Raw genomic sequence first — 25,893 nt, 5'->3', positions numbered from 1 at the left:
CCTTACCTTTCATTCTGTTTTTATTATTGCACTTTAAGAGATTCATCCACAAAGTGTCTGTGTGGGCAACAATAAAAAGCCCAAGATAAATTTATTCTGAGTTATTATCTGCAACTGTGATAGGTAATAGATACTGGATTTCTGTAAGTATTGTGATTCTTAAATAAAAACCATATGCCCAAAGTCAGCGCCTTGGAGATAAGTCAGACATCTGGGCTGAGATTCTACATTTGGGAATGTAAATGATGCAGATGGTGAGATTATAATACACACTGTGCCCATCAGGTTGTAACAGTGATGAACAAGCACTTCATTAGGTAGAAAAGATTGGAGAAAAAATTCAAATTGAGATGAAGTTTCCTGAGGAATGTTCACAGTATTAATTTCAGTTTGCTGCTTGTACTCATGCATTTGGGGGAGTCTGCTTTACACCGCATGCCAAATCTTTATTCCAAATATATTAGAGTGCGCCAGTTATAATATAGTGCTTTCAAACAACTTAGCAGAATCAGATTGATATCTCAGGCTGTAAAAATGTTGGGTTTTCTTCGTTGGAGTGTCTTGGGAATAAAAGCAAACTTGTGAACAGAGTAGGAAAGAAAATAACTAGTTTCTTTTATTCTGCATAAAATATTGTGGTGTGAACTGTGGAGTGGGCTCAAAGACAATGCACAAGTACTACAGGCAGATGAATTGGTGGTAATGTAGAAGCAGTACAAATTAACACAAAATATATGTTCTGAGAGGAACAGAAACACAAAATGTATATTCTCAAGTATGACTCTTGCAATGCTAATCTTGGTTTTGCTGATATTGATTTAGCCTCAGATCTAAATTTAGCATTGCGTCTACAAGCTAACACAGACAGATGCCTTGGGAATACAATGCAATACCACTTTTTGGAGACAACATGCACTTTCCAGGGAGAACTAAAATTAACTTTTGGAGCACCCAAGTGACTATCACCCACAGCCACATCAGTCATGATAAGTTAGTCAGAAAAAATAAATTACTCCCTTATCTTCTAGACTTCCTTAACAGTTACTCTATATTTTACTTATTTAAGTGCAACATCAACCTGACAATTTCTGGAAGTTTAGCAACATGTATTAGAGGAGGATAAGTTAACAGGAAGAAATTACCCTAACTTTCCCCAGGGGATTGCTTAAGATGGAGGTGATGACTCGTGCCCGTGGCCATGGTGGTGGTTTGTCCTGGGCAGTGGAGCAGTGTAGCATTTGCCTTTGCTTGTCAACACTTCCCACAGGTGATGTGGGACTGCTGCTGACTGAGGCCATAGCTGTAACTTCCCTGCTACAAAAAGCTCTTAGTACTGTCATTCATTTTACTTGGAAATTAGATTTTAAGAGCCCAAGATACATCACATTCCATTAGCACATCTCCCCTAATAAATCTCAGAGGAAGAGGTTACCAGGTGACCAGAAGATGTTGCTGATGTAGTTGGTGTGGCCAAGGCAAGTGAGACTGTCAGGCAGTGAGACTGCAGTGCACCTTCAATATTCACTTCCTGTGTACCTGCAGCAGCCTGTTGTCTCTTCCCCTTGCACTGAAGGCAAGAGGTCTTTCTTTCCTTTTCAAGTGATCCATCATGCTTCCTCAACATGAGATGATGCTCCTTTTACCTGTGAGGATGTCCTGGAGGAAAACGGTGTCCTCTCAGCCATAACTGCTGTGACATGAAGAAACTGTTTAAATACTCTATAGAGAATAAAGCACTAGCAGAGATGAAGTTGCATGTTGTAGCAGTTGCCTAACTTTCCTGTTAACAACACCAAATTTGTCAGGTTTATGATGCCATTCCAGTGAAGGCTGTGCAGTCAGGTTCAGATCATCTCAGGAGTACCATCCTTCAACATATTTCCTGGATATCAACAGGTATTATGATAGCAAGATATTTAGGCCATAATACTTTAAATGTGCTAATGGTAAAGGAAGAAACAGAAACAGGGCACTGAATGTTGTCAAGAAACAGCAGCCTGAGCTGCTCAGAAAGGAGGTTTGTCCAGACCACCACCCAAAAAAAAAAAGGGGACATTATGAGAGAAATGCCAAAAGCCCATGGCAGGGAGATGGGGAGAGAAGGGTTCCCACAAGCAAACAAATACATGACCAGCAGCGAGCACATCTTAAAACTGACACCCAGCAGGATACTTGCCCTCATTTTGGGTCACAGAAGTAAGGCAGACAAAGCAAAATCCGATTGCTATAAGAAAACAAACGTTTGAGAGTTGAAAAGGCCCTGCAGTCACAGACAAAACCATCGAATGCCACGACTGGCCTGCTGCACAGGATAGTTGTTCAGGATGATCTGCAGGGAGAAGAAGCCTGATGAAATGAGGCAAACTGAGGGACCTTATTTGAGAAAACCAGGAATGCAAGGAAAAATTCTGATCCTGTACAGATGAGACCTTATAAAGTACCTTCTAAGGCAGTCTGGACAGGTATGAAGTAATAATGCTCTGTGCATGCCTTCAAGGAGTGATGTTATCTCTAGGCAACAGCACTAACTGTTCTACTCAGCCCCCTAAGTAAATTGGTAAGTAACCCTGATTCTTTTCTCACTCTGGTCTCACAGGTTTTTTTGCTTCTGAGTCCAAAATTTTGAGGCCATTTTGATGCTTCAAACACCAGAGTCACTCCAGTGCTTGCAGCTCTGAATTGCTGCCTGGAACTGGAACTGCTGCACCAGCTCCAGCAGTGATCCCTGGTTGTCATTGATTTTAGGAAGGAGTGTAATAATGTAAATTTGACATATGCCAGCTGGCACTAGTATCAGAAAATACAACCCCATTTCAGTTGTGAAACACAAATAATACAGGGGTAAGTGCAGAACACTGCAAGCAACAGGCTTTCTCTCAGATGTCATCATGCTTGAGGTTCCCCCTACACTCATCACAGGCCATCCCCACCAGCTCAGAACCACATCTTCTCCAGCCACCTGAGGATGGTAGAGTGCAGGTTTGGTTTTGTGACCTTTATTCTCAGTTCCCTGGGGCATCCCGAATCTTTTTGCCTTCAGGTCTCTGTCCCAGCAGCAAGAGTTTTCCCCACAGCAAGTCCACTTTGCCTGTGGTTCAAGTCCACCTCTTTGCTCTCAGTGTTTCATAGCTATCCAAAGCAAAGCACATCTTCGTGCTACCTCAGGCAGTCCAGGCATCATGCCTGGTAGCAGACTTCATCCCTGGTTTTGGGGCAGTGGGTTAGAGGAGGGTTGGAGGTGGAGGAGAGCCTTTCTTTCAGCTTGAATGTGGTTGCAAATATCAAGCACACAGAGTGAAATGGGGTGTGAGTTGTCTCAATCGCATTTCAACATCTCATACAAGTCGTCTGTTCAACCTCAGTAGGTTATTCAGAGCTAAGACCACATTCCAGCAGCAGGGTGAGAGAGAAGAGCACCAGCCAATGCCAGCTCCATTAAATTAGGCAACAGGAAATAAGACTAGGGCTGTGGTTTGATCTGTTAGGGCATGGCGCGGTCGCTCCTGCAATTAGTACTTGGCTGATGGACAATCGACATCAAGTCTCGGCTCTGACTGGATAGAAAGCTGAGCCCTGTGTAGTTCACGGCATGGTGGGGAAATGGAAGGAAGTTTCTGAAAACAGCTTTGCTCCTTATTTTTAAAACTGGCCTCATGCCACCCATTTGCTTATAAATTAAAGAGCAGGATGCACTGACGTGGAGAGGGCACTGCCGGTCTCGTGCGCTCCGTGCTTAAATCACTGCGGCCCATTCATTGGTCGGATGGTGTTCCTGCCACTGCCATTCTTAACAGAGGAGCTGATTGCCACATCAAAAAGCTGCTTCGTGAACTTTCCATCGTCTGCTGACTGTAGTATGAGTGGAGTAGCCTCAGCTACCGGGGCAGCTCAGACACAGCTGCCACATCCCAGATACCAAGCCTTCCAGTGACACCGTATAAATAACCACTCGTTCCAGTAATGCTTCCCTGCTCAGAGAATTGTTTCGAGATTCACTTCATCCACCTACCCTGCAACAAATAACCTGCAGATGTGTGGGCTCTAAAAGTAATCCTTGGCACTGGGGCCGTGGTATAGCATCACTACATAATTCAACAAACTTTTATACTGTGTTGTCTTAGAAATTAATCTTTTCTGTATGCTGCAAGTGGTTCACGGAGACAAATTCCATTCTAACAAGAACTACCCTGTGTATAGAGAGTATTTTGCTATCATCTCTGTGGACAATAAACATGAGTCTGACTGGTGAGCATGTTATGTTAAGAATTATTTCTTTCCTTGTCCAATTCATTAAGTCTGTATACTTAATAAGCAATTTCAGCATTTATAAGGTCTTCTCTGGGAACAATAAAACAGAGGAGAAAAGGAGAGAAACATCTGGATCAGTGAAACACTCTTGAAATATCATCTTTTTTAGTGTCTTTATAGAGATTTCCAGGGGCTTACGTTGAGAAGTTAATTCCACTGCTGCTATTGATGTTGAAATTATATTAAAAGAACAATTTTAACTTGGTCTTGTTGCTTAGATAGTGATCAGAGCTGGCCAACCCTTTTGTTTGAAAATACTTTAATGAAAAAATAACAGTGTTTGTATTTCTTTCGAGATTTAGTACTTCTTTTTTTTCAGTTTTTCTCCTTTTAAACTTTTACTGGGAAAATGAAGAGGAGAGAAAACAGTGGGAGAGGACCAAAGCTGTAATTTAACAAATAACTTTTTTTTAAATTGTTTGTTTTCTCATTTCCAATTACTTTAATATTTTTGGAGAATATCAGCTGGTGTTACTTTTTGATTTTGTTATGTACAGTTTTGTACACTTACCAAAAAACTGGAGCTGAGATGCTCAGGGGCTGAAGTACATTGTATTCAACTGGAGCCCAAGGGATCTGTGCTTGCTCAGTTTTGCTCAGGAGAAAAGGGAGCTGAGGGGAAAATTTAATTGGTGCCTCCCACTACCTAATGGGGAGTTACAGAGAAGACATGGGGGTTATAGAGAAGACAAAGCCAGACCTTCACCAGAAGTGCACTGTGAAATGACATGAGACAAGAGCCAGGGGTTGCTGCACGGGCATTTTAAATAGGTATAAAGGGGGAAATGAACAGTGAAATGGTTAAGCACTTGGAAGAGGGTCCCAGAGAAGTGAGGCAATCTCCATCCCTGAAGACATTCAACACTCCTCTAGGCAAATCTCTGAGTAGTTAGCACTGCTGTCAGGTGCACTTGGATCACAGGCTTTCCAAAAGTCCCATGCAACCCAAATTATGCTGCAAGTCTGTTTTTTCTAAAAATATAGGGTTATTTTCCTCGGATTTGTTTCTGCTGCTTGGCTGAAACCTTGCCCTGAAAAATTCGCTCAGCTATGCTGAAACAGGGTCATGCCCTGGTGACTCTAAGCCAGTTCTGGAAGGATAAAAATCCTTAGGCATAAGTAGCTGTTAAGTACCCTTATGTGATTCATAATGTATAAAATTAGATTGTTATGCTTATTGCACAAAGTGTGCTCTGAAGACAGGAGCCATCACATACCCCTTGTCTGTAGATGGTACAGAGCGTGAACATCGTGATTGTCACGTTGTCCCAGTAATCAGGGACAATTGACACAAACCTCCATGCCCTGTGCGCCTCTTGTCCTTTCACCATGAGTTTTCCACAGAGAAGCAGATTATCCAAATGCAGACATCTACCTCATGCTGTCAGTTTCCAGCTCAGTGCTGGAAATCGAGATGTCACCTGGACATCATGTGGACCTAGTGTAGAGACTGAGGTGCTCAAAGATGTATCTTTCTTCAAGTATTTTTCCATGCTATATGACTTCCTTAAAAGCTGGTGGCTTTGTGTTTGGTTCTCCCAACATCTAGACTATTAAAATTGAAAGTGTTAACCTGGCTAGACTTGTTTATTTGCTTTTTTCCTGGAGTGGAATTTCAAAAAACATCACAAATTAAATATCTGTTAAATTTCTGGATTAAATATCTATGTCTGTGTCTGGCATGTAGATGGATGCTTTAAGATAGAGATGAATGTTGTGTCCATGAGGGAAGTACAGGAGCAGTGGTACATGTCAAATCCAAAATCCATCAAAGCCAGGAAGAGTTTTGCAACAGTTTCCAATGACAAAAGTCATCCAGACTTGATTAAGTATATGTCAGAAGTGATTTTCTGGAATGACTCTTCCAAGAAGTCCAACTGTAGCACATCCTCAGAGCCGAGCATGTCCTCACCCACCATCTTAAGTCTTGGTCAGAGCCTGTTCCCAGCCTAACACATGTTCCTGGCAAAGCTGCCAGGGATTGCAGCAGAACCAGGATCAGGCCCTTTAATGTCAGCTCACCAGTAAGTAAACAAAGATGGAGTGAATAGCTTCCCTGAAGGTTAATTGGGATTTATGTCCTATTTGGAAATCTAGCTTTAGAGATCTGACTGCCTGGCATAGTTTCTGTGATGTGTTTTTCCGTGCATGCTTGTGCATGCAACACTTGCCTCTTGTTGTTTATCGAAAGGAGTTTGTTAGACATTGCTTATGCAGCATCTTTGTGATCTTGTTGATGAAAGATGCTCTATAAACAGGGCTGGATTGGACTGGATTCAGTAAGACTGAGAGCTTGCCAGCAATTTATTGCTATTTGACTCCAGTGACCGAGGACCAGCACAGCAGCCAGCCCGCGAACACAGCTCCTCGCAGCCCCACTCTGGCTCTGCCTTCCCTCCTGAAATGGAATTTATTACTCTCTATCTCACATGGATATTTAGTAGGAAATTGGAGCTACAAAATGAAGAGTCATGGAAGTCTAAAAAAAAATCCAAGAGACAGGACAGATGTGCTGTGATTAGTCCTGTACTCTGGCTCACCTTGGGTTCGATATATAATTGAATGTGTGCCATCAGCAAAACATACTACTTACAGACTTAGAAGGAAATTTGGCTTGCAGTCCTCTAATTGGAAGTCAGAGGTGGTGGAAAAAAAAGACTTTTGCTCACTTTTTGTACTTTAAATCTCAAAGCAGTGAGTTATTTTAAAACACAAGCTCAGTCTTGGATCATTTAAATTGAGATTTAGAAGACAACTTTTTCTTAGAAATGACAATATATTTATGAGGGTGCATTGTATTTTGCCAGCTCATTAGACTTTATATTAAATACAAACTGTGCTATCTTTGTATAAAATTCATTTTTTTCTTCCCCTCAAATTTCACACCTGTCAAACATTGATTTGATTCTGTGTAATCCATACCAACTTCACCTGTGAAACTAAACAAAATCACTTTCTTGGTACAATGCCAGAAAATAAAAGAAATTTATAAGAAAAGATAGCAAGACAAGGCTGACAGTATGTATATAAAGCTGAGTCTAAGCAGATGAAAACAGTCAGAAGCCTTTTATTTAATCATTCTGGTATTTTTGACATATTGTCTAGTGATATCCACATGAGCGTTCCCTTGTGTTAAGAAAAAAAGAAAAAAAGAAAAAAGAAAAAAAAGAAAAAAAACCAAAACAAAATAAAAAACCCTAAACAAACAAAACAGGAAAAACACACAACAAAACAAAACAAAACAAAAGCCAGTGAAATAAAATTCCAAGAAAGATGGGAAGAAAGTACAGTCCAGCACTGAAGGAATCACATATGTGATTTTGAGGATGATGTTCACATGCTTGTAAAATATCCAACAAACGCCTTTTCCAGTAGCAACAGGGGTCATTACCTTTTTGAAGTTGTCTAATGTTTTCCTTCTGAGAGTTTCCTTCTTTGCTTGGAGGATATTCACTGGCAGATCTTTATTTAGTCATTTTTAGACTTAGGTATGCTAACTGAGATACAAGCACTGATGGTTACCAGTGCAGCCAGTTGGTCTGTGCTACAGAAAAAAGATGCTTATTATTCTGTGGTTAGTCAGTGTGTTTGCAGCCCCAAGTCTCTGGGTGGACCAGGGACTGACAAGGGCCAGTGTTGGTGCTGGTCCTGCCACACAGTGTCATGGCTTCCCAGAAGATGTGAAGCCCTAGTCCATGTGGTTCATGTGGAAATCCGAATACGACCCTTTAATTTCACTTCACATTGGAAAGGAGGATGGCAGAAAATGTTTCTAGAAGTCTTTACTCTGCCAAAAAGAGAGACAGTAAGCTGAGGTTTAGTTGCCACTTCTTTCTGCAGTTAGCAGAGGCTATGAGAAAATTTTCTGGTGCGGCTGCAGGGTTTTCACACCAACCCTTCCGTCTGCTTCCCAAAGCCCTAAAATAGTCAAAAGCAATGGTCTCCTGGGACTGCCGACCTGCTGACACAGGGGGATGTGTTGGGGGAGCGGTATTCCTGCCCAGATGGTTGAAAACCTCTACTGAACACCACGCTGCATCTAATTTACTTAAACAAAACCGTAAACCCCATCATGGAGACATGTCCTGCGCTGTGTCCGAGGAGAACAGAGGCCTGGCATTCTACAAAAAAGAACAGACTTTTTTTTGGTCACTAAATTTGCCAGACCTGTGAAGTTTTGCTCCTTGTGCATCTTTCAGTTTCGTGCAGGTCAGTACCTCCAAGCCCCACTGATACACACATAGGGTGGAGGGTTTCTCCCACCTCTCAAAGTATTTTTATTCTCTTTTACAGAATAATGAGCTTTAAGCATTCACAAATACTGTGCTCTGCAGGGGCTACAAACCATCATATTGGTTTGGAAGTTCTCTTGTGAGAAGAAGGAACCTCAGTTTATGCTCCAGCACCATAAAACTCCCTTTTGACCATAAAAAGATGACATGAAACAGCACTTGGAGGACAGAAGGAGTCAGTTAGCAGTGAGGAGCAGCCAAGAAGTGTGTCTGAAAGCTTTCAAGAGCATCAGTCGGGGTCTCCCAGGGTGAGCGCTGGCACAGTTCCCTGGAGCAAGAGAGGTATGTGGCTTTTGCCAGGAGAGGATCTGGTCCCTGGCTTGCGTTCAAGGAAGAGGAGCCCAGGAACTGTGAATCTTATCAAAACCTTCCCATTAGCAATGACTGGAATGTGATTTCATTTCTGGTATCTGTCTTAGTAGTCGGAGTTGAGCAAAACAGCAGATAGCAGGGCTTTTCTTTTTTTTTCCCTAAGAAAAAGAAAACCATTATATGTGGGTAAAACTACTTGACTTAAGTAGCTAACAAAAACCAAAGCTTAGATTCAGGCAACACGTTAATCACCCAAAAATTTTACTTCCACAAAAATCAGCCAATAAGTTGTAGCAATTTGCTCTCAGAAGTCTGGGTTCCACATTTGGGTTGTCTTCATGGTTTTTCAGGCAAATCCTGCTCTATTCAGTCAGTTGAGAGAAATAAAATAGCACACAGATACACACAGCACTTGTAGGTACTGCAGCATAAGAAGATGTCACTGTACTTGGGTTACTTGCTCTCAGCTGGGACAGTGATGGAAGGGCTTGGGCTGGCCTTGGACCTTGTGTTGCACTCAATGTGAACATAAACCGTTTCTTTACAAAACTGTGAAAAAGGACTAAGTCTGGAAATCATGGCAAAGTGTATGTTGAGCAAGTGTCTGCAGGGAGGCCATCCCCTCTTACTCAAGATTTTGGTATGTGTCCCATGGAAAGGCAAACAAAAATAAAGTGCATTGCTTCAGCTTTACACCATGTTGACACAAATCTTCTCTCCATGTGAATTACAGTGAAACTGTGCACAGCTACCGAGCTGGTTCCTTAAAGCGCTGGCACTGCAGATGGGCTTTGTCTGTGCGTGCTTTGGCAGACAAACATGTACCTCAACTGAATTTTATATAGCATATGATAAAAATAAGACTTTGGTTGGGGTTTTTTGGTTGTTTTGGTTTGGTTTGGTTTGGTTTGGTTTGGTTTTTTGTTAGGTTTCTTTTTTAATGTACCTTATTGGCTTGCATTTATAGCTGTTTAATTATTTTTTGTAAGTTAATTGCTGTACTTTATATTTGCATTTTTGCTACGCTATGTACTTTTTAAAGCCGGTGTGGTCAAAAAAAGAAACCCTGGGCAGGCATGATAAGGAGGGGCTCTAACAAAGACCCCTTTGTGCAATTAAAAACACCATGCCATGGCCTTTGCTGACTCAGGTCTTCAAATACAGCACGAGTTCTTCTGAGTTCATGTTATGACATAGGCTGAAGAGCTCTGGTATAAAAAAAAATGTTCTCGATAGGAAATTGCTTTTTTATTAGAGACATTTTCTTGAGTATATTATCATTACTTTCTACCAGCACTGACCTGGGAAAACAGTGCTGACGTATTTAAACTTACATAAAATCTTAAGCATCTTTTATGCCCTCTAAACTGTGACTGATCTGACATTCATTGGCCAGAAAAAGCATTTCGGAGAGGAGGGATTTGACTTGCCTGACCACCTGTGGATTTGCTGCACCAGTGAAGCGACCTCAGGCCTCAGCTGAGCTCTAGAAACTGTCCTTGTGTGCACCCCTAGCCCCAGTGAATGGGAGGTAAAGTGCCTCTGCTTGAACTACCTCTGTCTTCTGGGAGGAGCCAGGTTGGAGGCTGATTGTCAGCATTGTAGGGATAAAATAAGACCAATATTTTATCCTAAGAACTCACTTTCTGACTCAGCGTAGAGATTTCTGAGTCTACTTTGCTCTCAGGAGGCAAATATTTCCTAGAGCAGACTCTTCTCTTTCTACTTTTGACATCTTTACCAAGAGTTTCATTACCATATTAAGTTTTGTCTGAAACTGGTTTAAAACTTTTCTCTTTCCTCTTCCCTTTGCATTTCCCCTTTGCCTTCCCCTTTTCAATCACTGAATGATCATCAAGTATCTTTTTCAAAGTAACTTGTGACAGAGTTTTAGAATTGCCTCTTTGCTGGTGTTATCCAAAACCTTAATAATGCACCAAGCAGCTGATGTTACAGCCCAAGTCACTGTCATGTTACCGCAGACAAATGAAGGTTAATTATCACTTTAAAATGTTTATCCTCTTATTGTCTGCATTTCGGAAGCATTTCAGCAGCTGTAGGAGTCTGAGTGACTCCCTGCCCTCTCACCTAGAGTATTCCCTGGTCAGTCTCTCCAGGACAGCTGCGGTGTCCTGTGCAGAGCAGGAGGTGGGCCGGGGGTGATGGCAGCTCTGCACCAGGTGGAAACAATTATGGAAAAAAAACATGGTCTGCGCTGGATGAGTTACTGCTGATAGCTGCCTGATAAGCTAACTTAATAAAGTGGTGGCTTAATTAAGCTGCATTCCTTGCATCTTGCCTTTCACTCTGCCTGTCTGAGGCGATGCTATCGAGCAGCTACCACTTTGCAGGATGGGGTAGGGGTGTTGTGCTGGTGCACTCTGTGTTTTGGGCACTCTGGGGGACCAGCGGGTGATGGGACGTGGGGGACCTCCTGCAAAGCTCAGCTCCCTTCTCAGTTTGCAAGGTGATGGGCCACAAAAGCCTGCGACAAAGGTAGATCTGCAGCTTATCTAGTCACATATGTGTTTGTTGGTATCAAACGTTTGACCCCAAATCCCATCTTCTGGCATTCAGTGATCCAGGAGCATCTCAACCTCCAGAGCAGAGGGGAGTAGCTGAACATCTCCCTGAGTTTCCTGCAGCTTTTTTTGTCAGAAAAAAAACCCAAGAGTGACTTTGCTTTGAGAGAGTCCCTATTGCTATGGATTTTCATACAGGTAACACAAAAGCTAGATATTGCAGGGGTCAAAATTGTGGTGCCCAAAGCCCCTTTGAATTTGGGCTTGTGCATATTCCTGAATGAAGATTGCAGGAGAATCAGGAGTTGCTACATTTTTAATTGCCAAAGTACCTCATTAAAAGCTGTAATAGATAAGTCTGCCAGAAGTTTCTTTTTTTGTAAGCCAGATTTGAGGTTAATGAATCAACCTTATTTCCCCATAGATCCAGATTTTATTGAGGAAGCTTCTTGCACAGCCCTGTGTTTGTGTTTTGTGCATGCTCACATGTACAGCTGCATAGCAACCACCTTGCTGAAAGTTATTCAGTAGCTAAAATTATCAGGAACCCCCTCTTACCTCTCATTATGTACAACAAGATTGCTGCTGTGCAACGTTGATTAGACATGTCAACCTGGACCTAGATGTCTTAAAATGAGTGTTGCTATTAAAATGCCTTTGCTAATGCTCATATGTCCATCATTTTGACAGATTTCTCTTTAAGAATTTAGAAAGCTAAAGCATGCAGGGATCCCAGGGTTGCAATGTAATGTTCAGAGAAATAGGTATTGTGGTATTGTATTTCCTGTGCATTAACCCTAAAGCAGCAGTTTCCCTGGCAGAACTGTGCTGATAGCTCAAGCTTGCTGTTGAGTACTAATGCAGATATCTGTAATCTTCAGCTGAGAACAAATTAACATGGGAAATTGGTTTTTGGAATGTGGTCCTGAAAGCAGGGCATCCCTCCTCTAAACCACTCCCTTCAGTGAGATTTAAAATTTCCATGGTGCAGAAAAATCTTTAAGTTTGTAGAGGAAAATATTTTCAACTCTCCTTGCCAGTAAACTGAGAAAAGTCAACAAAAAATTGAGAGGGAGACTGAAAGCAAGGAAATGGTTTCTCAAAAACATCTTATCCCCCTGTGGAACTCATTGCTGCAAGAGGCCATTGAAGAGAGGAATTTCAGCAAGGACTTGGATATCTGCCAGTCGAGCATGATTTTCTGGTTGCTTTAAGTGGATCAATCCTGGACAAGGCTATGGAAGGCTGTTTGTGCTTTGGGGCAGTATCAGGGTACCAGGGTGGTGTCTAGTGGCTGCAACTTGGCATGTGGTCGGTTCTCAATATGTGGCCGTTTGATTGAGGTGTGATCGAGGCAAGTGGTTTGGCTTTCAGGAGGATAAAGCCTCAGTTTAGCCACAAGAAAGCCAACAAGCCCAGCCAAAAGCCACTGCTGTCCAAGTTGAGAGGAGAGAGGCAGCTCCTGCAAGGTTCCCAGCAGGTGAGCCCTCACTGAGGAGCAGGCTGCATGGCTGCAGTTGCCATGTGCTGCCACAAGCCACTCCCAGGGTGGGAGTCCTAAGGGTTCTAAGCCTGAAAATCTTCCATGGAGAAGGGTAGACATGATGAAAGCTGCTGCTCCCTATTTCTGGTTACTTCTGGCTTGCACAACCCAACAGGTCAGCATCTCATGCCAGGGATGTTCTCCTTTCTAATCTTCCAGCCCTCTAAAGTCGGACTGTATCTTCCTCTGAAGAGCTGCTACAGGCACACTTTTATCAGCCTCTCTTCTTCTGCAGACAGGAGGAGATGGATGTGCACTTGGAAAGCCATCAGCATGGCTTGCAGCATATGAACAGCCTCCCCAGTGCACCTTTGAACTCATTCCTTCTGCGTTTGTTTGTCTTGCAGATAAAACTTCACAGCAGTGTTTGGAGAGAAGTCTAATGAGGGACCACTGTTTGCATAACAAAGCAAGGCTTCCTCTTCAGATGTTCAACCTTCATTAAGCGTAATTTATATTCCAGCTAATCTTGGAAGAGGGTAAAATATGGAGCTAAAGTTTGTTTTTACATAGTTTGGAGTAATGCATTGTTTGCTTTAGGAGGTCAGTTGCAACTGATAGTTGATTTAAATTCAGCATAATGATGATTTGTGATGGCTGCTTGTTTTCTAGGGGAGTGTTGTGACATTGACTGACATGGCTTTAGCACTCTTCTGCATCTGTTATTGAATTAAAGGAAAAGAAAAAATGGATGGTTTCCCAGTTTTGCAGATATTTCAGCATGTCCACAAGGCATGAAAAACTGTGAATTTGTAAAATACAGGCGTTTTTCCCCCTTGGACACACATGTACTTGATATCATAGCACACTGAGCAGCAGTTTTCTTTTGCAGCAGTCATGCTGGTCACCAACATGGGACCCTTTGAAGGTCACCAAGTTCCTGCAGCAAGAAACTCTCAGGGTAATAAGGGACAGACCAGTTTACAGAGTTTCCAGTGCACTGCTGTGAGTCCTGGTGACTTAATGTGTTTTCCTGACTAGAAAGCAAACTAGCAGGTATAGCTGGATGCCTAAATGTCAATACAGGCCAGTGTATCAGAAACAATAATTTCTCAGCCCTCAGACTTTTTTCATATTATAGGCACATAAAAAGTATCTGATCCTACTGACGCTTCACTTCAGTTTTGTCCCCCAACCAATATAAGATACCAGTTGAAATACCCCATATATTTCACTTACCACTTCCATGTTTGTTGAAAGATGAGAAATTACTGATAACATTTATTCTCCGCATACTCCTTGCTGAGACTTACCCCTTTCTGCAAGTTTACATTGTGATGATGGATGTTTGAAAACACTCTTCACTGTACTGTGAAAATGATGACCTGTGTTGTGTATATGGACAGCACAGAGGTGTGCTGCATCCTGTCAACACAAGAGAGCAGGGTTTTTGGAAACCACTTGGGATGTTGGGAAGGTTGGTGTTGGGGTACCCAGCTGCTGATGTGGCTGGACATGGTGCCATTTAAGTGCCTCATGGACCGAGTGATGCATTTCCATGCTGCGTTCTTTAAAGCTGAGATGCCTCCAACTACAGTGCTCAGGATCCTCATCTTGTTTGGTTCATCAGATCCATCATCTACCTATGACCTTTTTAAAGGCAGCACCAACCTTTAGAGAATACATTTGTTTATTCATTTATTTATTTTATTGTTTTTCAGGAAAAAATGCTGTAAGGGTTATAAGTTTGTTCTTGGACAGTGCATCCCTGAAGGTATGTGATTTCACTGTTCTTACCCATTATGTACCCATGCATTTGTCTTTCCCCGTTTACCCTGTTTTCCACATTGCCAGTTTGGAAGAGCAACCTGATATAACTGCAGGCTCAGCTGTATCTCATGTGTCGGTGTAGGGGAGGAACTGTTTCCAAAAAGTTGTTGGAAAAATAAAAAGATCAGCAACTTCCAAAAGTTTTGCTTAGTATGCCAAGCCTTTATCCTTCCCTAAGTACATGTGGCTGTGCAGATCTTGTGCCATGATCTGCTGCAAGCAGGGAGACATGTTCTGCCCTTGGCTACGTAGGCAGGAATGCTCTGTGTACCCAGAAGCACATGTTGCCTGGACAATGGTTTTCCCCATTTATCCCTTGGATCTGGTACAGCTGATTTGGCTTGTTGGTGCACAGGGAGGGGGTGACTCACTGGGTTAGTCCTGCCTTTAGTTACCTATTTCCTGAAGAGAGGGGAGAGCATGAACAAATAGTGTCTCTCTTTTGCCACCTCTCCAGGTCATGGGCATGGCTTCCTTGTCACCAGGGGCTGAGGAAGATGTAAATTTAATCAGGGTGATTCATGCAGTAGTAAAAAGGGAACTGGCTTGGGTGAAATTGGCTATGAAGTTGTAGAAGTAGAGGAACTGCCAGGCAGGAGCAAATGTCCAGAAACGACAAGCCAATAAACCTTTTCTGCTCTAAAAAGCAGGTTAAAAAGTTAGTTTAAGGCAACACAACCTTCTATTTGATGACATATGAAAAGCCTTGAGTTGGTCTGAGAATCTTCCCAGTTTGGGATGACAATGTTTTGAGGGGAAAAAAAAAGTGACAAATGTACATGGAGAGAGTTGTCTGTTTTTTGAGTCATAGTCTCCAGCCAACAGGGATTATAGTCCAAACTCTAATCCTGCTGTTTTGGTTTTTTGGTTTTTTTTTTTCCATTGAGGTTTTTTGGGGGGAAGTGGTTTTGGGGGGTTTAGTTGGTTTGTTGGTTGATTTGTTTGTTTTTTGTAAATTTGTGTCTTCTTTGCTGCTGGGTGGAAACACTAAAGCACTCGTTGCAAAAAAACCTCCAAAGCCAGCAAACAAACAAAAATATCACCCCCAAACAAAACCAAAAACTAAACCAACCAAGCAAACAAACAAAAAAATAACAGAAAAAGGAACACAGCACCCTCCCCCCCCAGTCTTCTCAAAACAAGAATTCTGTATTTGCTGCTTCCCTGCAAAGAAACAGTTTATGGGGCCAGCCTGAGCCCTGAAAAACTGGATATAGTGTGTGCGAAATCAATGCTTACACCAAGTTCCTTGCCCTATGGTTTTGCAGTGAGTTTTGTCTCACTGTGTGTGGCAAGAAGTGACAGCTCCAGTGGGAAACTGACACTTGGAGAAGGTGGTTGTGTGTGTTGGAGGCAGAAGTCTGAAAACCTTTCAGAGTGGAGAAAAGCCAGGACTCTACAGTCTGGCCTCTCATTTTCCTATGGATTTAACAATTTTATAGACTGGTTTTTCACTAAATATAATGGATACAGCAGGAGAAGTAATAGGAGCAAAAATAAAATGAGAGCCATGGCAATATATTATTTTGGCTTCTGATTTTCATCTCTTGAGATTTTAGGTGATTATGAAAGCAGCTTTTATTATGTACCCACTGACTTCACTTAATCCTGTTATTAACTGCATCTCAGTAACCTGAGAGTTTCTGCCACTAATTCAATTTCTCTGCTGGCTGTGGCTTCTCTCCCTTTGTTTCTTCATTGCCCCTTTTTCAGCTCCATCTGTATTTTGCCTTGAACTTTGGAGGCCACAGCCGTTGCTGTAACATCCGAGGCAATCTCGGGCCATTGGAATAGAGATGAGAAATATGATTCACTGAAGTATTCATTTCACTTACTCTGTTACAAGACATCACTTGGCTCTTCACACATTGTTTTGGCATAATCTTGACAGAGTAGCTGTATGAAATTCATATCTCGACACAGGCACATAAATGCATTACAGATGTGAGTTTATTAGAGCGCATCTTCACCTTTTAATCCAGTACTGGCACATCTTAACTGTGAGAAGTATTTCCATCCCTGTCTTCTCCATGATTTAGCTGTGGCTGCAGGGAGGAGAGTCAGCAGAGGGAGAGACCCTCCCTTGTCCACCCGTTTACAGCTGCCGTGGAAAAACACCAATCTCCTTCTAGGACAGCTGTTATTTAAATAGACTGTTTCCCAAAGGGTTGTGTCTTTGTCCATGTGCATTATTGGTTTCTGTCCTATTATTTCTCATCTACCCTTGAACAGAAATCAGCGTAGTCCAGTATAAGTTCACGCCTCCATGTTCTGCATTTCATTTGTTTTATACTCACCTTCTTGTTCTGGCTTTCGGCTGCAGGAGCAGGAAGCAATGATCCTCAGGAAAAACATCCAGTGGAGTTTCCTCGGTGTGTCTGATTCTCTTTTTAACATCTCTTCCTCCTCCATACAATCAGAAAAGGTCAAAACCCACTTTTTCTCCTGTATGATCTCCTTCTTCTTTGCTTTGGAGACTCACAGCTCCAACCAAATGCTGTCTCAGGTGCTGTCTCATGGTGTGATAGAGTGAAGAAGGGACAAATGTATTATGAAACAGCTTATTTTGAAGAGCATCCTCCCTACCACTGCTTTACCTGAGTTTCTTGGCTGTGGGGGAGCACAGAGCAAAATACTCTACTACAGGTGAGCTGCAATCAGATCTGCTCTTTCATCACTAATGGTGTTTCGAAAATTTCCTTAGTACAACTTTCCTGTTCCCAGAAATGACCGCATTGTCATTTCTGAGGTCATTGAAATACATGTAGGGACATTTATTATTCTGCTTTCAGTTTTGCATTGTTCCTTCCTGGAACAGCCTGACCTTCACTGTGTGGTTTTGATTTGTTCTCAAACTACGTTTCTTAGGCTGGGCTGGCAGACAAGGGGTTTGAACATGGGAGGGGCATATGCATCCTCAGTTCTGCAGAACACACAGAGGTGGTGCAGCAGCTTTTGCCTAATTTCATCCCAGTTGCGAGGACCCTTTCTAGGCAAGCCAGGCTTCCTGGTACAAAAGCCCTGGGGACGCACAGCTCTGTGACATGGGACCTGCCCACAGTCGTTGTGTGATATAGGTTGACTGTGTGTGACCACCAGCAGAGGTATTTGTACCCCCTGGACCCTTCCCCTGCTTTGTATGAAGGTAAATGAGGCAACAGTCGTGATGAAGTTGTGCTGGGGTGGACATGAAAACCATATTTAAAGACTGGTTACATGAAATATGGCGAAAGAGAAACTGATAAAAAGAACTGGCGTTGTTTAGTCTAGAGAAAAGGAGGCTGAGGGGAGACGTGATAACAGTTTTTAGGTATGTGAAAACTTGCTGCAAGGGGGAAAATAAACTGTTCTTTATGACCAAGGAGAAGACAAAAATAATGGACCTAAGTGGCTAAAAGGGGAGTTTGGATTAGATATGAGTAAAAAGCTTTCTGCCTGCAAAGGTATTTCATCTTGGGAGTAGACTACATGGTGGACCATATCAACCCCTGAGGGAAAAAAGAAACTAGGAAAAGTTGACACGTAGCTAATCCTGCTTGTGGTGGGAGATGGTCCCTTCCAGCACTGTTTTTTATTATTTTGTTAGGGCACATCTATTCACGGAAGCACAGAGAGGCCAGAGCTCATTTTACCTCTGCTCTGAAAAGCTCAACATAGCACAGGCCAAATCCAGCATCTGCATAGGTACACTGGCTAAGGAGCAGGAGTGTTCACCTCTGTGCTGGGCACACTAACCTGTTCTCAATCTGACTTCATTTCAGTGGAAAATGGAGATCACAGCTGTGCCCAGGAAAAACACCAGCAGTGCTTTATATTTGGGACTGTTTAGTAGTGCCAAATGTAACAGGAATTTACAGCCCCAACATCACCTAAAAAGTCCAAATTAGACCCCCAGACTGGCCAGTTTGAAGGCAAGGGCTATGTTTTCTTTCCATGGCCCTGCAGTGTTTGACCTTGGTTACTGCTGGGGATCCTGGCACTGCCACTCACCACCACAGCACTTCAAGAGCTCAAGAATTCAGACTTCAAGAGCTAAAGTCAACACAGTTGTGAAGTAATAAGGAAAGAAAGGATGCCTGCTATTCAAAAGGTGACAAGCAGAAGGGAGGAAATGCTTGGCACCATTACAATACTCTGTTTTTGTCTGTGGGGCTCTGGTGTGAAACACAGCAGCTTTTTAAATCTCATCTGGTGCTTTTCTGTACCTTGGCACACTATCACTTTTAACCCCATTGCTACACATATGTGCTATGTATTTCATACAAAAAATATGGTTTCATTTGCTTTACCACCTATTAGCTCAATTTAATTGTTTGGACCAATCATCGTACCCAGAGATGTCTGCTAGTCATTAGGGTGAGTCAATAATGAGTTTGCGTTTTAATTGTGTACATGGAAACACTGCATTGCTGAGAACTCGGCTAAACCACTTAGGTTTGGTTTAGATATGTTTGGTCTGGAGCACAAAGAGGGTTATTTCTGCTGCACGCAGTCACGGAGGATCACAGCCACATGGATCCTCTGTGCAGAATGATGTTCTCTGAAACAACCACAGAAACTGCCACTTGCTTTGGCGTAAAACCTGACCTTCAGCAGCAGGGTGTGCCTGACCTGGTTTTGAGACCAGATGCTGCTTCAGCTCCGGGCTTCTCCTGGCAGATGTTCCCCATGGCACTGCAAAGCCCTTGCACACACCGCCAGGGACTGCCCTTCTACCCCCAACCCTGTCACCAGCACAATGCCAGGGGCCAAACCCAGCCCCTGGCAGGGCAGGGATATGGGTCAGACTCTGTTGTGCTCTGCTGTCCATTCCTCAGACTTCAGCTCTGCTGCTACATAGCAGTGAAATCAGAAACAGATTTGCCTTCCTTCGGGTTTCAAACAGGGACTTCAGTCTCTGGGGATTTCACTGACAAAGCCAGGCAGTGATTTTACCATACCCTAATCTGCACATTGCTGTTATTAAGAGTGATGATGGTTTTGCAACAATGCATTCTTTGCTAGAAGGGTTATATCTGGCTTTGAACAATTACTGTGTGATTTAATTAACTTTTCCTTATAATATACATTCTGCCTGGATCTGGCAATTAGCCTTGTGGCTTTCTACAGTATTCTGCATAGGAAAATGTTGCTATCTGCACTTAAAAATCTGCGGAAGAAAATAACAAAAAACATTTTAGGTAATTTAATATTTCTGTGAAAAGAATTCTTAAATTCTGCCAACTGCAAAAGTGACCTCTGCTTAAAATCCAGCTCTAAGAAATAGTCTAACTGCGGTAAAGATGTGAGAAGCAATTACAGTTTTAATATAATTCTTTGCTTATGTCTCATGAATGTTTTATATCTATATTTTCAGTCCTTATAAACAATGCGACTCAACTTCATATTAATTAGCAGAGAGGTGTCAAAGCGTCATTCAGCTACTGCCACTGGAACTTTTCCTAATCACGTTTTTCTCTCTCTAGACTATGACGTCTGTGCTGAAGCTCCCTGTGAACAACAGTGCACAGATAACTTTGGGCGAGTCTTATGCACTTGCTATCCTGGGTACCGCTATGATCGCGAGAGGCACAGGAACAGAGAGAAGCCTTATTGCCTGGGTGGGTAGAAGTGCGTGTTGAGCTCATCCCTGGTTAATGATGTATCCTGCTCCCCTGGGTCTTTTAGGAACCAGTTTAAATCTGAAACCTTTCTCACTCTCATAATAATGATTGTTACAGAAGAAGTGTGGTTTTTATCTATGTCAAGGATTGCTTAGCAGAATTAAGAGATCTAGATTCCCCTGAAATTATTACAAGGTATTACCTACAACAAAACACATATACTCAAACACTTTGAAGTGCTGGGCTGATGTAATGTTTCCTTTAATTCCTCTTGCAGGTTGTGAGCTATATTTGTGGAATATTGAAGCATTATAATCAGGCCCAATTATGAAAACTAATCCTTGGGGTTTGATCAAGATGGCTAGTATCTAATTCAGGACTGATCATTTAGATGTGGTCTTTGTGTGGCTAGTCCTGCCCTGCCCTTCCCTGCCCTGTGTGATTTGCCATGCCAGGGAGCCAAAGTTTGCAGGATTGAGCTCTGCTTGTGAGCTTTTCGATGCAAGGAAATGGTCCAGCAGTGTTCACTGATAAAATGCTAGGTGTGTTAATAGTGCGGCTATATTTAACTACAAAATCTCTTTATACCTCTAAAGGAAGCCTTTTATTGTATTTGAGGTCTGAAATCTCCAGCTGTAGGACATTTTCTAACTTCTGCTGCTCCCCAGATATCGACGAGTGTGCCACGAGCAATGGGACTCTGTGCTCTCAGATCTGTGTCAACACCTTGGGCAGCTACAGGTGTGAGTGTCACGAGGGCTATATCCGGGAGGAGGATGGCAAGACGTGCACCAAAGGAGATAAAGGTAGGGGCCACTGGAGGTTAAATGTCCTGGGCTTAAGGGACATCTAAAAGATTGATCTTTGATGAAGAACTGCTCCCTACGCTACACTTGGAGCTGAGGGTTCCAAAGCTGGGATGTAGCTGATGCTCCTGGAGAACCAGAGCTGCTCACTGGGCACCTGAGCAGCACCTGTGGACCAGTCCTGCCACATGCTCTGCTCCAATGCACAGTTGCACTGAGGGATGTGGAAAGAATCTTCCCCTGGAGAGGCAGAATGGCTGAACAGTGAAATTTGGCATTACATCTTCAGCTAGACCGTTTCTGCTGGATCCAGCTGCTAAAAGCCGTATTTTCTCCCATATCAACCTGAATTATACCTATTTTGTGGCCCAGAGCTCAAGAGACACAGGGAAAAAAAATGCCAGATGATGACTCTGACAAACCTTCATTATTTAAATAATTACAGTAACTTTAATTTGTATTTACATGCCTACGTTTGAGGTTAGTAAATGGCCCTGGATTAGATTGTTAGTGCCCCTTGGCACTAAGAGGCTCAGAAAAGGTGGATCTGGAAGTTCAACACACATTTCAAGCATTGCTTAAATCAGTTTCTAAATTACATTGAGTAACACTGAATTCTGCTGACCTGCAATTAGTTTGTGTGTCTCGTGACTGCAGTCAGATTTTTTTTCTTATTTTCATTTTATTTTTCAAGAAAATAAAATGCAATGGGAGAGGGGCAGAAGTGAGGGTTTTCCTTTCACTGTTGGTTTCAAAGTATACACATGTGCTGTGCATAAATGATTTTACAGGTTTTGACCTCATCCCAGTCATTAAATTACCACATTGAGAGTACGGAAGATTAAATACTGATAAGAAAATTTAAAAAGAAAGGAGGAAGCAAACACCCTGTGCTCTGAAAAAAAGACCCAACATCTTTTGATGAATGGTGACTTACGATAGGTTCACCAGTTAATGCCTGAACACGGTATCATAGAGTGCTCCAAATCCCACTGGATGGCCAGAGCAATTTATAATTTTGATTTTCCTCTGAAAATGTGTAACTGGAGCCACTCCAGTAAATGTAATTGTTCCTGGTAATTTTCAAATGTTTCTTTTTTTCCTCATAAGTGTGTGTGCATGGGTCATAAAGGAAAGAGATATAACTTCTATAATCTCCTTACAAATATTTTTTTTACTTAATTTTTCCTCTGGGTAGTTCAAATTTCCTGATAGGGTAATGTCCAAAGCATTCAGGATAACCAACCATTCAAATATACAAGGCTGTGGAAATAATTCTAATATTTGAAAAACACCGATTTTACACTGAATGCACATGGCACATAAAAATGTCAGTTCCAGTAGTTAATCTGGAATGGAACACCCACCATCTCTTGAGACAGTTCCCAAGTCATCTGTGTGAAGCAGAGAAGGATGCTTTCTGCTCAGTTACTAATTGTCAGACCTCTGGTGAAAGTGAGGGAGGAGCTGGCTATCGCTATTTCACAGGACTTGCGTCCATAACTCATTCCAAAGGAAAAGGTCTCATGAGGAGCCAGCTGTAGCGATGCACCACCCCGTGGTAAATCCCAGCCCTGCACTGCATCTGGGCTTGAGCGACTTCCAAATGAACAGATGATTTGCTTTTCATAGTAGCCGGAACACTCCGATTTTATTTTAATATTTAATATTGTGGGAAACAGAAACACACGTACTCCTCTCCATCTCTAACAATGTTGCGTGTTTCCAGAGAGATCATACTCATGTTGTCATTGTTCCTCGCCTGAAGGCTGCAATTTGGACACTTTTTTGGCTCTGTAAGTGGCTTGACTGAGAGCTTGGTGTTGGTTCGGGGACAGAAGAATAGGGAGCATTTTTCCTGCATCTGCAGTCACGTTGCATTTGATGGAGACAATACAGCTGCCTGTGCAGAAGTAGGCAAATTAAACCATCTCAGCAGGCTGAGCCCAGATAATACAACACAGATGATCAACTCCACAGCCTCCATACACAGACCGCCCGCAGCAGAGCTCCCGCAGAGCTCTCCCCTGCCAGCGTCTCCTTCTCTTCCAGCATCAGCAAGGCAGAGCCTCCAAGCACACGGAAAGAAAACACACAACTTCCCTGAGCGGATCTCTTAACTATAGGTGCCACTGGCCTCACCAGCATCTCGCCAAGATTAAAGGACCCCCGTCAGGACAGCAACATCATGTGTGAACTAGACTTCGTACTTTGGAAAGCCTTCATGAAAATGGGGAGGGTTTAAGCCTCCTCCAAAATAACTTTAGTTTCCTGGTATAGGTCTGTGCGATGGAAACAGGCTCTGTAAGTGCCTTGCTCAGTGCTGGTCAAACTGGCCATGGTAGGTGATCTCTGTTTCTGCACCATGCGTGAGTGGCCCCATCTAACAGCTTCCTGCCCCCTCTGGCCTGTCCTGGGTGGCTTCTGGCTTTATCCATGCTTTATTCTGGCTTTACTCGTAGTCTGGTCCTGATACAGGATTGGATGCGGGTAGAGTGAATGTCTGATGGATGACTCCTTCCCTGGGCAAATCATCACCTCTGTCTGGTATGAGTTAGGGGGATTCCACCTCTCTCCTGGGATGCAGCTCACACTTGCTTGTATGAGGATGTTGGACTTCTTCCTCCGACAAGTCAATCCAACCGGATTTGCAGAAATCTTACTGGTATGATATTTCCCAAACATTTGCTGATCCCCCCAGCATTCATCTCCATGGATTGTTACAGCCCTCTTTTATCTGAACTTGTCAGCCCCGTGTGCCGCATCCTTCTGGAAGATAAACTGGCTTTCATAATGAAACACAAGGCCAAATTCACCGCTTCCTAATCTGCTCATAATTCCACTGATTCTAGTGGGATTACATTAGGTTTCAAATAGCAGAGACTCTGGCAGTTTCTCCCTATGACTCTATGTTGCTTTCAGCAACATTTCTTAACAGAATATGACAGAACTCATTTGGTGAGACAGCTATTAAAAGAAATTTTGGTTGAGACTAGTACCAAACACAGACTTTATTGGCGTTTGAAAAGCAAAAAAAAAAAAGCTTTTTTTCCTAACAGTTCTATTTATGTATATCTGTAAATCCTACACAGGTCCAAAAATGGACATGTCAAGACACAGGGTTTTTTTTAAGAAAAGATGAAAAATTGGAGGGGGAGAAAGAACCCCACAAAACTGCCTTGTGGTCAAGAGAAAATTTATTTTATAGAAATGTCAATAGGCGTCTGGATTAAAGCACGTCAATTCCTCGTTAAGGAAAAAAAGCCCTGCACGTTGCAGATTATTTAATCTACCAGAAAAAGGTTTATGGGCAAAGAGGCTTTGGAGGGAGTTAAAGGCAAAACGATTAGCATTATGAATGCAGCAGAGAGGAAGGAAAGCAGCAAATGTTGTGTATTCAGGTATCTTCATACAAATGCTGGAGTTCTTCTGAGAGGTCTTTTTGCCAAATAGCCTCAGATTCAGTGTAGCTTGATTTGATGAAATTCTATTCTATGCTATGTAGACTTCGCTGGAAAACACCAAGTAGTACCTTCTGGCCTTAAATCTTTGAGCCACCTGAACACTGCACAGAAAGCTGTTCAGGTACCAAGCCTGTGTTATCAGAAAGGGCTGTGAAGCTCCAACAGCAGGGTGTGCTTGCTGCCATAAATATGATAAATAATATATGTAATATTGTAGTGCTCTCAGAGTGCAACTGTGGGAACAGGCAGTTGATGAGTGGGGAAAACCTTCAAGCCTTTGCCTCCCAATCTTCTGATCAGTTCAGTACTCATATCAGTCTTAAGGCTTCTGGTTGTTCCAGCATCTTGCCCTTACAGCTCTCTTCTACCTGATTACGAGATGAAACAAATCTTTCTCTTCTAAAAGCAAGCTTACCTGATGTGTAATTACACCCAATGGACAAAACACACTGAAAAACATTCCCTAAAATTGTGTGTAGGTGGTCCATAGATAACCATCAGATTCTTTCTTATTGGACCCTGCAAACACTTAAAGTCAAGTATTACATAATATCTTCAGTATTAGAAACTTCTGGGTGTATTTAAAAAGATGCAGATGTTTTCAGAATCAATGCACATTTCTGAAAAGAGGAAGGCCATATAAGTGTATGCCCAAGTGGGAATTACAACACAATAGCTAAGCACATTGCAGTTGATCCTTTTGGAAGATTTTGAAGATTTCCTGGCTTTAACCAGGAGCACCTGAAGAGTTGTTCCATTGCCAGACGTGCTCTGAAAGGTCAGACTTCAAACATGCCTGATAACCTGCCCAGGTAACATCGTACAAGGCCACACATTTTATGCAGAGCCACTTGATGCTTCTCAGCAACTGTACGTGGAAGGGAAAAAGTTCACCTGGAGTTTGCCAGTATGTGTCACCCTGTGGTTTTGAAACCAGATTTCTTTTTAAGCAGACATCTGTTACAACAATGCTTGTTTGTTTGCGATGCAGAAGTGCTCGACTATGTATGGGACTGGGAAAAGGACAAAAATAACATTTGCAATATCTCTTACAGTTTGAATCATTTAATGGATTCCTGAAAAGATCCCATCCATGCATAATATCAACAGATGTGACCCTTTCTCTTGTGTGGATTTAAATCCCTGTCATTAATCTCAATCCTCATCTCTGCTCAGGCCGATTCCATGCATGGAGAATAACCCACAGTGATAAAGAGCAGTTTGTGAAAAGTGAACAAAATTACCATATTGTGAGGGATTTTACTGTAATTTA

The 25,893-nt window shown here is 42.4% G+C and overlaps 1 protein-coding gene across 1 annotated transcript in view; it reads left to right on the top strand.

The window, feature by feature from the left end:
- The window catches only part of CCBE1 (collagen and calcium binding EGF domains 1), a 96,189-nt gene that overhangs the window by 56,564 nt on the left and 13,732 nt on the right, over positions 1-25,893 (top strand). The window contains 3 exon segments of the mRNA XM_064642520.1: positions 14,639-14,691; positions 20,213-20,347; positions 21,019-21,156. Coding sequence (XP_064498590.1) covers positions 14,639-14,691; positions 20,213-20,347; positions 21,019-21,156 — 326 coding nt within the window.

The sequence above is a fragment of the Pseudopipra pipra genome, chromosome Z (assembly GCF_036250125.1).
Source record: "Pseudopipra pipra isolate bDixPip1 chromosome Z, bDixPip1.hap1, whole genome shotgun sequence".
Taxonomy (NCBI): domain Eukaryota; kingdom Metazoa; phylum Chordata; class Aves; order Passeriformes; family Pipridae; genus Pseudopipra; species Pseudopipra pipra.
The sequence above is the reverse complement of the archived record's forward strand: the minus strand, read 5'-3'. Positions and strand labels throughout refer to the sequence as shown.